At 42.5% G+C, this 13,351-nt stretch overlaps 1 protein-coding gene across 7 annotated transcripts in view; it reads right to left on the bottom strand.

The window, feature by feature from the left end:
* Window positions 1-13,351, bottom strand: part of camsap2a (calmodulin regulated spectrin-associated protein family, member 2a) — a 148,245-nt gene that overhangs the window by 27,872 nt on the left and 107,022 nt on the right. For 4 of the 7 annotated variants that reach the window (XM_034180011.1, XM_034180014.1, XM_034180012.1 and 1 more), the window contains exons 5-7: window positions 11,872-11,904; window positions 6,774-6,915; window positions 4,597-4,736 (exon numbers count right to left, since the gene is read on the bottom strand). In XM_034180011.1, the coding sequence (XP_034035902.1) occupies window positions 4,597-4,736; window positions 6,774-6,915; window positions 11,872-11,904 (315 nt within the window). The remainder of the gene's footprint in view (window positions 1-4,596; window positions 4,737-6,773; window positions 6,916-11,871; window positions 11,905-13,351) is intronic. The other 3 variants (XM_034180013.1, XM_034180016.1, XM_034180017.1) reach the window with 1 other exon arrangement.

The raw sequence follows: 13,351 nt of genomic DNA, 5'->3' as shown, positions 1-13,351 counted from the left end.
TTTAGTGTAATTTCTTTGAAACTGGATTAAATATACCATTCACCAATGAGAAAGGTAGCTCAAAAGCGTTTTTATTGGACTAAATTTGTCATAAATGGATTTTGATTGGCAAAGTGAAAATCTTTGGATTCTGGGCAAAAATGTGAACTTAGTGTTTGGGTTTTAGAACAAAGTAAAGATCAGATTAAAAAATTTTTTTTCATAACATTCAGTGGACAAAACCATGACAAAATTAGTCAAAGAATCACAATGAAGTTGAAGAAATTCACATCAAATCAAAAGAAAAATCAAGAAAAACTACATATGAGTAATAAAAGGATGCAGCTACAGGTACAAGACATTTCCGGACAGTGGCGCGCCGATATTTGGAGTGGCTACAGAACCCAACAGCACCATGTGGCAATTAGCAATGTATTGCACGACCACTATTTCATGAGAAGCTTCACAAATGTTCTCTAACAACATAAAATTGTGGATGTTTTCGTGTTTTTGTTGCCATATTAAATTTGGGTGTAAATTATGCTGTAACATTGTGAAAGTCCTGCAAGTTCCCATGTGACAGAGCCACAGAAAGTAAAAAAACAGACTGAATACAATCCAAGTATGGCACTACTGCGTTAGTACTACTAGAACTGCAATAGATGATTCATACACTGTTAATACTACTGGGTTCTGTTGTAGCCGCTCAGTGTCGGAAATATCGTGCCTGTAGCCACGTCCAAAATAAAAAGTACACTGCACTTGGTTTCAGTGCGGAAGGTTCCCGGTTCAAATCCCACCCACGCACATTTCTGCATGTAATGTGGAGTTGCGTCAGAAAGGGCATCCGTTGTAAAACTTGTGCCAAATCAACATGCAGATCCACTTCGGACTTGCCATGGTGACCTTGAGTACAAAAACAAGGGAGCAGCCGAAGGGACTTAGTAAAAAAAGAGTTAATGAACAAAGCTGTGAGATAGAGGAATACTGCTGAGTGAAACACTACATCAAATGTGACATATATGAGATATACAGAGATAGAAAAGAAAAGAAAAGAAAAGAACAGAAAGTGAGAAGACTACAAACAAAGTGAAAAGTAATCTGTTGGTAGAGAACAAAAGAATAGCACTTGCAGAGAAGTGAGCAGAGCTCCAGGTTTGTGGTCAATGAGGTCAGATCGTTGAGACCAAATGGTTTCTCCACAGTGTGACTCACCACACTGGGACTACACAGCTCATTTCTTGTGTTTCATTTGGCTTCTCTGTCTGGACACCAAACCATGTAGTTTTCCAATTTACTTCACCAGAAAAATCCCAGCATGCAACCAAATATTTCCAAAACAGAAGGGATTTGTCTGGAACGCCTCTAATGGGTCCTTACAATACAAGATTTCTTTATTTTTCTGGATGAATACAAACCAATAACAAGGCACGCTCACCCTCCACCAGTAATTTTTGCCATGGCTTTCAACTGGCTTTGTGTTGATAAATTCGGGGATAGTCACTGATCCATGATTTTTGTGTTCTGATACTGTATTTGTAAATTAAAAACACTGAACTGTGTTGCCACCCTCGACATCTACCACAATGGGATTTGGCTAAATACAGTGCATCTGGAAAGTATTCACACCGCTTCACTTTCTACACATTTTTTTAATGTTACAGCCTTATTGCAAAATGTGTTAAACTCATTTTGTTGCTCAAAATTCGACACACAGTACCCCATAATGACAATGAGAAAAAAGCTGTTTTTTTTTTTTTTAGATTTTTACAAATTTATTTTAAAAAATTATAATGAAGAAATCACGTGTACATAAGTATTCACAGCCTTTGCCACAAAGCACTAAATTGAGCTCAGGTGCATCCTGTTTCCACTGATCATCCTTGAAACATTTCTATAGCTTAATTGGAGTCCACCTGGGGTAAATTCTGTTGATTGGACATAATTTGGAAAGGCACACACCTGTCTACATATAAGGTCCCACAGTTGACAGTGCATGTCAGAGCACAAACAAAGCATGAAGTCAAACGAATTGTCTGTAGACCTCCAAGACAGGATTGTCTCGAGCCACAAATCTGGGGAAGGGATCAGAAACATTTCTGCTGCTTTGGTCCCAATGTGCACAGTGGCCTCCGTCATCTGTAAATGGAAGTTTAGGTCCACCAGGGCTCTTCTTACATCTGGCTGCCTGGCTAAACTGAGCGATCAGGGAGAAGGGACTTAGTCAGGGAGGTGACCAAGGACCCGATAGTCACTCAGACCATCAATCTGAGTGACTATCAGACCACTCAGTCAGACCTCCAGCATTCATCTGTGGAGAGAGGAGAACCTTCCAGAAAGACAATCATCTCTGCAGCAATCCACCAATCTGGCCTGTATGGTAGAGTTTCCAGACGGAAGCCACTCATTAGTAAAAGGCACATGGCAGCCCACCTGGAGTTTGCCAAAAGGCAGCTGAAGGGCTCTCAGACCATCAGAAACAAAATTCTCTGGTGTGATGAGACAAAGATTGAACTTTTGGCGTGAATGCCAGGCGTCATGTTTGGAGGAAACCAGGCACCATCCCTACAGTGAAGCACGGTGGTGGCATCATGCTGTGGGGATGTGTTTCAGCAGCAGGAACTGGGAGACTAGTCAGGATTGAGGGAAAGATGAATGCAGCAATGTACAGAGACATCCTGGATGAAAACGTGCTCCAGAGAGCTCATGACCTCAGACTGGGGTGACAGTTCATCTTCAAGCAGGACAATGGCCCTAAACACACAGCCAAGATATCAAAGGATTAGCTTCAGGGCAACTCTGTGAATGTCCTTGAGTGGCCCAGCCAGAGACGAGACCTGAATCTGATTAAACATCTTTGAAGACATCTGAAAATGGCTGTGCACCGACGCTCCCCATCCAACCTGATGACGCTTGAGAGGTGTTGCAAAGAAGAATGGTGCCCCAAGCTTGTGGCATCATATTCAAGAAGACTTAAGGCTGAAATTGCTGCCAAAGGAGCATCAACAAAATTAAGCTGGTTTTCTGTGAAAATTTTAACGGCTGATGAGAGATTTTGAGGTGATACTGTCGCTTTAAGGACTTCCCACGGTGCGAGACGTCGCGCAGCGGTCCCAGGCGCCGTCATCAGCCTGTTTCAAGCTGAAAACCTCCACATTTCAGGCTCTATTGATCCAGGACGTCGTGAGAGAACAGAGAAGTTTCAGAAGAAGTCGGTTTCAGCATTTTATCCGGATATTCCACTGTTAAAGGAGATTTTTTTAATGAAAGACGTGCGGACGGATTGCAGCGTCGGCTCGCAGCCGCTGCGACGCTCCGCCACAGGAAAAACACCTCTGTTGGAAGCCTTAAGGACAAGTTGGAACATGTCCAGCTGTTAAACAATTTCTCATATACTCACTCCACTGAAAGCCATCAAAAGCCGCCTGGATTTTACAAATGGTTATCAACACAGAGGTGTTTTTCCTGTGCCGCCGCACCGCGCCGACTGCGTCCCGACGCGCGGACCTGTCCGCACGTCTTTCATTAAAAAAATCTCCTTCAACAGTGGAATATCCGGATAAAATGCTGAAACCGACTTCTTCTGAAACTTCTCTGTTCTCTCACGACGTCCTGGATCAATAGAGCCTGAAATGTGGAGGTTTTCAGCTTGAAACAGCCTGATGACGGCGCCTGGGACCGCTGCGCGACGTCTCGCACCGTGGGAAGTCCTTAAAGCGACAGTATCACCTCAAAATCTCTCATCAGCCGTTAAAATTTTCACCGAAAACCAGCTTAATTTTTGAACCGTGTCCACTTTGATGTGTTTCACAGGTTTAGAAAACATTTTGATCAAACAAAGCGCCAGTCTCTCAGCAACTTCTCAGACAAAGGAATTCCGACGAGGGGCTGGACGACTCCTCCCACAAGGAGTGCTCACAGGCGAATGACGTCACCGACAGGCGTGGAAAAACTCACGCATGCGCACGAGGGTTCAAGCATGTCTGACGTAAAAACATATGAATGAAATCCATATAGTTTTTGAAAAAAATTAAAAGGACCTATACTTTATTGACAGACCTCGTAAAATGTGGAAAAAGTGAAGCGCTGTGAATAATTTCCGGATGCACTGTACATGGTGAGATTCTTCAGCATGACACTCGCTGGGGGACCTTCAACTACAATAATACTCTTGGTGGCATGGTGACACACAATGATGCTCAAATTCAAACCCGCCCAAGATCCAGTCATTTCAATTTAGGTGAAAATCAAATTCATTTTGTTCAAGTTATCATATACACAAAAAAAGACACACAGACTCAGTACAACTGTACATCTCCCTTCTGGCATTATCACCGGCACTGAGCTGCTGCCCATTTTAGTGAGCATGACAAGACATGAATATGTTTGAGTAAACATCTTTGATGTGCTTGCACCATTGCAGTAAGAAACAAAATCAAAATGAACAAAATAAAATCACATAAATATCCTTGGTTCCAGCACTGAAAATGTGAAAGACTGAATGTTGGGACATGCCCGAAAATTTCCCCCAAAGACTGCACAGATGAAATTTTATTCAAACGTAATGGAGAAAACCTCCATTTATGAATGAAAACAGACGTGTTAAATGCGTATTACCTTGACAGTAGAGGATGCGTAGAGCATGTCCTCCAGGCTGAAGTGGCAGCAGCTGTTCAGGTTGTCTTTGCAGAAGTCTTGTATGAGCTGCAGGTTGTAGAGGCGATCAGCCAGCGTCATGTTCTCCTTCAGACAGACATCTGAGAGGAAAGAGGGAGCCATTAGGGCAGTGTGAGGCGCCAGTAACACTGCCTTTACCGCACTGAAGTTTAGTTAGTAAAACCTGGTTCAGGAGGTGTAACCATCTTAAATAGTGATTATTACCGAACAAACAGCCAATCGTGGCAGGGCACGGAATCAAACAGTGGGCTGTGTTAATACAAGGAGTCAACAAACTCCACTGATTAATCATGTGGTGTCTACCTCAATGTGTGTGTGTGTGTGTGTGTGTGTGTGTGTGTGTGTGTGTGTGTGTGTGTGCGCGTGTGCCTGCCTGCTGGGACCAGCCATCATCAGCAACATGATGTGATTATGTTGTTGATTTGTTTGACCTTTGACCCAACAAACAACCCAGAACAATCACATAAATATACTTCCTAACCGACTACAGTTCCAACAGTATTCTCAGTTACTTCAGAGAAAATCAAAAATCTGTTCAGACTTTTCTCACAATAGAAGTGAAAAATAAATCATGTAATAAGAAAACCAACCAGGCCAAGTTAAGTTTTCGAGTTATTCCCAACATACAAAACTATTTCACTTCTGCATCACATCAACACATTTTGAAAGATAAGTAGTAAAGTTGTTTATAATTTGTTTAGTTTATCTCTGCAGTGGAACAATTTGCTGACCTCTTATTGACATACAGCAACTGATGATTTCATTAAGTTCAAAGGTCAAAACAAGAATTTTCAGTCAATCATTTTCTGTACCCACTTATTCCAATTAAGGGTCATTGGGTGGGGGGCTGGAGTTGATCCCAGCGGCCATTGGGCGAGATGCAGGGTACACTCTAGACAGGCCGCCCGCCTATCACAAGGCCAACACATGAAGACAGACAAAGGTATTCACACCTACGATTAATTTTCAAGTTTCCATTTCACCTAACCCACATCTTTGGAAGTGTGAGGAAGCTGGAGCACCAAGAGGGAAACCATGCAAACACAGGGAGAACATACAAAGTCCACACAGAGAGCACCAGGAGGGACGCTATCCCACAAACCAGATCATGGGCGATGTCAGTATATTAGTGCTGTATGCAAGGTTGTAATGCTGATTCAAGAACTTTGGTTGGAAAATACCCTTTCTGGGGGGTTAGCTTCATTCTTTTCTCATATGCATTGAGGGTAAAGCAGCATGTCGCTACACCAAGTGCTTTCTCCATCATCTGGTAAGAAGTTCGTTATTTTCTACTTTGTTACAGAAATGAAATCTCAGACAAGGTCAGTTAGGTAAGACCTTATGTCAAGCACTTACTGAGATAAGGCATAACGCCCACAGACACATATCTATAGAGAAGAGGTGAAATATAGTGCAAGATGTGTAAATCTATTTATTTATTTTGTTGAGTTGATGTAGTCAGGTTGGTCTTATGTCAGTTTAGTACTTTGCTTGGGATTAAGCCGACTGCTTTTTGCTTTTGGCATCTGTAGAAGTGTGTTGTCACAGTTTTTTTTTTCACATGAAACACAGTTTGATTAAAAAAAAAACACCAGATTAAGAAAGATGAATAATTTAGCACCTTGTTACTCTTAAATCTAAGCCATCCCCTGATAGCAGAAAGCTGTGCACAAGCCTACAATTGCACAGGAATGACTGACTTGGAAATTTTCACACACAGTCTGGTGTTATGGTGTGGTAACGCTCAAACATCAGCCAGATCCAGTTCCAAATTTAAAATTTTATTTTGATTTTACTTTAAAAAAAAAACAAAAAAACAAATGTCCTGTCACTGGTAGAAAGGATGACATTTGAGATTTAGATACTGATAAACCTCTCTCACTGGTAGACATCAAACACACAAGGTAGAGTGTCAGCATGGTTCAGTCATGCTCCAAAATCATCAAGGTCTCTGCCTGCATTCTAGGATTCCTTTAATTGAGGAACAGGGCCATTTTAAACACTGTGGACTTAACTACAAGATAATACACCCCGTTCTGTTAAAATAATAACTTTAAAAAGCACATTTCCAGGTCTTATGTCAGTCCACACACCCACCAGTCATCCCGGATCCCTACCATCCAACGAAAGCAGCTGTGGGCAATAGAAGTGCAGCAGTGCACCCAACGCAGCGCCGTCAGTGTTGTCTTTCAGCAGGTTGTCCACAGGGGGGATCCAAGGAATCGGCTGGGTTGAGGCCTGCTCCTTCCTGTAGCGAGCCTGTGGTACAGAAAAAAAGTACAAACATATGACGCAAAGTACGAGGACCGCTCTGCATGCATGAAAGACCACAACTGATCTGGATGTTCTCTCATCAAGAAGAAACCATCACGAGAAGGTCACTGAGAAGCAGCAATGCCCATTTAGGTAGTGAGCAGTGTTGCATGGGTGAGGCTCAGATTTTAACAACAGATTACTCCCTCCAACTTAATTAATCTTAACATACAACTAATACATATTTTCATGACCAAAATCATCCAACTTTCATAATCTCACCATACAACTACTAAATACTGTTTTTTCATGACCAAAATAACCTGATGAAATATTTCACCATTTCTTTAATTAAGTCTGGAAAAAAGGCCCACGTAAATTTTGGAGAGCATAAGCATTTTCCTCTTCTTTCTATCGCTCCCGTTAGGGGTTACCACAGCAGCTCTTCTGTTTCCATCTCACCATGCCCTCTGTAACTTCCTCTGTTGCATCAAGCACCTGCATGTCCTCCCTCAGCACATCCATAAACCTCCTCTTTGTCCTCCCTCTTCTCCTCCTGCCAGGTGGCTCCATCCTCAGCATCCTTCTCCCTATATATGCTGGGTCCATCCTTTGCTCATGTCCCAATCATCTCAATCTCACCTCTGGCTTTGTCTCCAAACTGTCCTGTCCCTCTAATATGTTCATTCTTAATCCTGTCCACTCCCGTCCCTCTCAAAGAAACATCTGCAGCACTATCTCTAAGATGTACAACATAGCTGGTCTCACGACAATCTTGAAAACTTTCACTCTCACTCTTCCAGATATCCTATCACAGATCAGTCCTCCTACCTTTCTCCACCCCGCCTGTACTCTCTTTTTCGCCTCTCGACCACACTCTCCATTACTTTGGATAGCTGACCCCAAATATTTAAACTCATCCATCTTCACCACCTCTACTCCTTGTAACTGGACTATTCCACTGGGCTCCACCTCATTCACATGTGTACTCAGTCTTGCTCTGACTGACTTTCATTCCCCTGCTTTCCAGAGCATATCTCCACCTGCTCTCTACAGATCACAATGTCATCTGCAAACATCATAGTCCATGGAGATTCCTATCTGCTCTAGTTCAGCCCCACTGCAAACAAGAAAGGGCTCAGAGCCAATCCTTGATGTAATCCCACTTCCACCTTGAATGCAACTGTCATTCCTACTGCGCATCCCACCGCTGTCACACTGACCTTGTACATATTGCCCTCACATCCTTCTCTGCCACTCCACTACAATACCACAGCTCTATTGGCACCCTGTAATAAGCTTTCTCTAAATCCACAAACACACAATGTAACTTCTTCTGGCCTTTTCTATACTTCTGTGGTGGTGCTCTTTTTTGAGACGAAATCATATTGCTGCTCACAGATCTTTGCCTCTTTTCTAAGACTAGCTTCCACTACTCTTTCCCATAACTTCATGCTGTGGGTGATCAACTTTATGGCCCTGGCTCTGCACATCACCCTTATTCTTAAAAATTGGAACAGTACAATTCTTCTCCATTCCTGAGGCACCCTCATGGTGGGCAATCATGTGCCATGAAGGGCCAAGACAGTGCAGGTTTCCCTTTCTACTAATCACCTCAGCAGGTGATTTCATTGATGATCAGGTGTTTATGTTCAGGGGAGAAGCTCATCAGAAAACCCACTTGTTGAGGTCACTGGTTGCAAGGAAAACCTGCACTGTCTTGGCCGTCGTTGCCCACCCCTGGATTAGAAACTCCACTGGCATCTCTCTTGACATACCATGCCTCCACTGGTATGTCATCTGGGTCAACTACCTTTCCACTCTTCATCCTCTTCATAGCTGTCCCCACTTCATCCTTTCTCATCCTTTGCACTTCCTGATTTACTCTCTCCACATCATCCAGTCTTCTCTCTCTCATTTTCTTGATTCATCATCTCCTCAAAATATTCCCTTCATCTTCTCAACACATTCTCCTTGCTTGTTATCACATTACCATCTCCATCTTTATCACCCTAACGTGCTGCACATCCTTTCCAGCTCAGCCCTTTTGTCTGGCCAAACAAGTACCCTTCTCCTTCCTTAGCATTTAACTTCATATGCAACTCACTATATCAGGCATCGCCATTAACGCTTGTTCGATTGTCCGGGACAAGTGTAAAATGTGATCGGACAAGCAATATGCTCTAAATCGTTGTCCGACTGGACAAATGGCATTTTTTTGGTTTCAAACGTTCAAATTCTTTATTTTCATTGCTCGGAACCAAAATACCTGACCGCCGCCTTTTTGTTTTCTTATTTACATCACGTCTTGTCTCGCACCTTGTGAGAAAGCGTCTTCAGTTTTCCCGCCACTCTCCATGCAGCTGACAATAGAAAACATGATAACAATGTGTGTGCAAGACCACTGTATGGAGTGTGTGTTTGTAGTAAAGGCTGACATTTTTTCGGGAATCCCACGGTCACAGGATTCCCGTGGGATTCCCACGGGATGGGAGTCAACTTTGCTATTCATCATGTGATTGGGACAGTACGGGATTAAAAATTCACAGGAGCAGACGGGAGCGAGAACCAAGGTTTTAGGCAGCGAGCCGTCCTGCTGTCATTTGAGCGGTCAGTTTTTGAAAAACACGCCAAAAAAATAGCAGTCGGCTTTCCTTAAAGCCGACTAAAATTAAGACTGGGTCCGATCGCTGCAGCCGTCTGTGTGTGTGTGTGTGTGTGCACGAGCACGCGTGAGTCGGCTGGCTGCGAGGAGGGAGAGGAGGGGTGCGCTGAGCATAGAGTGAAAAACAACACAAACTAATCTGTGGTGCTGCCTTTATTTCTCTCTGGACTGTTCTGACGGTACGTTCTGTTCACACTGTGTGCGCGTGTCGGTGACAGTTATAGTGGAATTATGAGATGAAATAATTGGTCAAAATTCCTTAAAATGAGAATATATGAATGAACAGAATAAAAATCACACACGTGTGACTAAAAAAAATTGATGTGGAGAAACTCTGCAGTGATGTTCAGAAGCAGAAATCACATAAAGCAGCTGAGAACTCGGAACTTTAACAGGCCGTTATTTCACAAAGATATTTATTTTAGATGGCATAATGTAGTTGTTTTATGTTCAAGCACAAAACATGACTGAGGAGGAGAAAAAAGAGGAAATGAACTCTACTCTGAATAAAAATACAAGCTGCTGATTTTTATTTTTCAAAATTATTAGGCTGCAGTTCTGAGTTTCATTAATTACAAAGTAAGTTACCGCTTATTATTTTCAAAAATCATGAGTCAAATCAGTCTGCATTGTTCAGTTTTTTCTCCATGTTTGTGCATTTTTCCTTCTTTATAAGAGTTTGGTTTTTGTGTTTTGTGTTTTGTAAGAATGGATATATATTAACAAAAAAATAAATAAAAATAAAGCTGACCTCACAAAAGATGAAATATGTTGGTTTCATACAGTCTGCAGTTACAGAAACAGAAGACAAAGTAAATGTCAGGATCATTACCATATTTTGAAAAACTATAAGACCACAGACCATGCATTATTTATGTTTTGTGACTTTTAGTGAAGTTTTTTTCATTTTTATTATTTTTAATTTGGCTTAAGGAAATAAGTGTCTCCCTGTATTACCACAGATTAACTGTTTCTGTTGCCACATCTTCAATCAATCAATCAATCAATCAATCAATTTTTTTTTATATAGCGCCAAATCACAACAAACAGTTGCCCCAAGGCGCCTTATACTGCAAGGCAAGGCCATACAATAATTATGTAAAACCCCAACGGTCAAAACGACCCCCTGTGAGCAAGCACTTGGCTACAGTGGGAAGGAAAAACTCCCTTTTAACAGGAAGAAACCTCCAGCAGAACCAGGCTCAGGGAGGGGCAGTCTTCTGCTGGGACTGGTTGGGGCTGAGGGAGAGAACCAGGAAAAAGACATGCTGTGGAGGGGAGCAGAGATCGATCACTAATGATTAAATGCAGAGTGGTGCATACAGAGCAAAAGAGAAAGAAACAGTGCATCGTGAGAACCCCCCAGCAGTCTACGTCTATAGCAGCATAACTAAGGGATGGTTCAGGGTCACCTGATCCAGCCCTAACTATAAGCTTTAGCAAAAAGGAAAGTTTTAAGCCTAATCTTAAAAGTAGAGAGGGTGTCTGTCTCCCTGATCTGAATTGGGAGCTGGTTCCACAGGAGAGGAGCCTGAAAGCTGAAGGCTCTGCCTCCCATTCTACTCTTACAAACCCTAGGAACTACAAGTAAGCCTGCAGTCTGAGAGCGAAGCGCTCTATTGGGGTGATATGGTACTACGAGGCTAAAGAATTACTTTTTTGACATCTTGAGCATTATCAATTTAGCAATATTCTGAATTAATGAAACAAATAAATTAATGAAACGTGTTAAATTTATTGTAAAAAATGTATATATTTGAGATGTTCAAACGAGCAAAAATATCAAATAGTTGCTATGACCATTTATGAAAGCAGCATATTTTGAGATGGAGATTACAAAATATCCCACTGTGGAGAAATTAAAATCTAATAATTCTTTGGACTGCTTCAATCTCTTGAGATGGTTTTATTGAGCTGCCCAAAGTGTAATTCCACTGAGAAAGGCTTTTCCAAAGAATTTTAAACCCTCATTTGAGATACACATTTTCAGGTTATACTGTTATACTGTATACACTGAAGGCTTCAACATAACCGAACACACAGTAGAAAATAGAGTGCAGACAAATGAATGTTCTTCAGGCAACAGAAACATGACGATAGTTACAGTTTCAAACATCATGCATGATATATTTGTCCATTAAATCACAATAACCCAAATAACACCCACAAGAATCTAACTGGAAACCAAAAAAATTAAAGAGAGAGAACGTGACATTTTATTGCACAAGTGTGGAAAAAAAATGAATGAAGTGAAAGCAGAAAGTATGGAAAGTATGTACGCTGATTAGTTGACTTACAGGCACAAGCTTCATGTACCACCTGGTTGGAGACTGGAGCAGTACAGCAAAAGAAGAAAACAACAACAAGAATGTCTGTATTAGTGTCATCAGTTAGTAATGTGATTAATACAACATGGAACAACATGAGATGTTAGAGCTCAGAGAAAATATTTCATGTTTTGGGAGATTGTGAAACCATTAATATTTAATGTGCTTAGTTTATTAAATATCTGGCATAACAAAGTATTTCATCACAGTGATACTGTTGTGAAAGTGTAGTGACACGGACCCACAACAGGGGGCGCAAATGAACGGTCAATAGATGAGCCAAAAAGTAACAATTTAATGTTGTGAAGGTGCACAACGAATACACAGACAATCTCAGAATATGATAACAGTCAATCCACAAAGGTGACGTGTGGGCAGGCTCGAGGATAGAAGACGTCTGTCCTGAGAAGAGCCGGAACCACATGATTTCCGCCGCCACCGAACCTGGTGAATACTGGAGCCGCCAAGTCCCGAATTCCCAGGTGATCACCGTCCCCGACTGTCGGATCTGGTACTGCTGGCGAAGAACAAAGACAGTCAAGTGTGGGTGTGTGTACACCCCGTAACAACAACGGTGGGAATGCCACCTCCACCTCTAACACACACTCGTGCAGCGTCTGTTTAACCACTTATCTGACGGACGTAGGATGAAACAGTCGCGACCCACACCGGTCCTCTGGTTGACAGCTGCAAAACAATAGCTCTTAGAATCAATTACTACAGGCAGAGAAAGTTACCTCCATTGAAGTACGATATCTCGGCAACGAGGTGGAGATGACGTCTGGTCTTTATGGAGTGAGATGATGTAGAGTAGATGGGTGACAGCTGTCAAGAGATAATGAGTGACAGCTGTCACCCCCGGCTGTGTCCGTGGCGGCAGCGCCCTCTCGTGCCTGAAGCCTGCACTTCAGGCAGGGCGCCCACTGGTGGTGGGCCAGCAGTACCTCCTCTTCTAGCAGCCCACACAACAGATACTACACATCCTGTAAATTTGCCATAAATAAATAAATTTGCCATAAATGATTTCAGATCATTGAGTGTGCATGTGACTGATTCCTGTCACACTGCGCGCATTCATTAATGCAACCACATTGCCTTGTTTATTCATTCATTCATTTTCTGTCCCTTATCTGGATCTGGGTTTCAGCAGCAGCAGACTAAGCAGCTTAGCCTACACTTCCCTCTAACTTCTGCTGGGGATCCCGAGGCATTCCCAAGCCAGTATGAAGATATAATCCCTCCAAAATGTCCTGAGTCTTCCCCGGGGCCTCCTCCCACTTGGACGTACCGTTAAGACCTCCCTAGGGAGACGACCAGGGGACATGTTCACCAGATACCTGAAAGACCTTAGTTGGTTCCTTCTGATGCAAAGGCACACGGCTCTAACTTCGAGTAACTCCTGGATATTCAAGCTTCTCACCCTGTCCCTGAATGTAAGCCTAGATACCCG

Source organism: Thalassophryne amazonica, chromosome 10, assembly GCF_902500255.1.
Source record: "Thalassophryne amazonica chromosome 10, fThaAma1.1, whole genome shotgun sequence".
NCBI classification, from domain to species: Eukaryota; Metazoa; Chordata; class Actinopteri; order Batrachoidiformes; family Batrachoididae; genus Thalassophryne; species Thalassophryne amazonica.
This window is presented reverse-complemented; position numbering and strand designations above follow the sequence as displayed.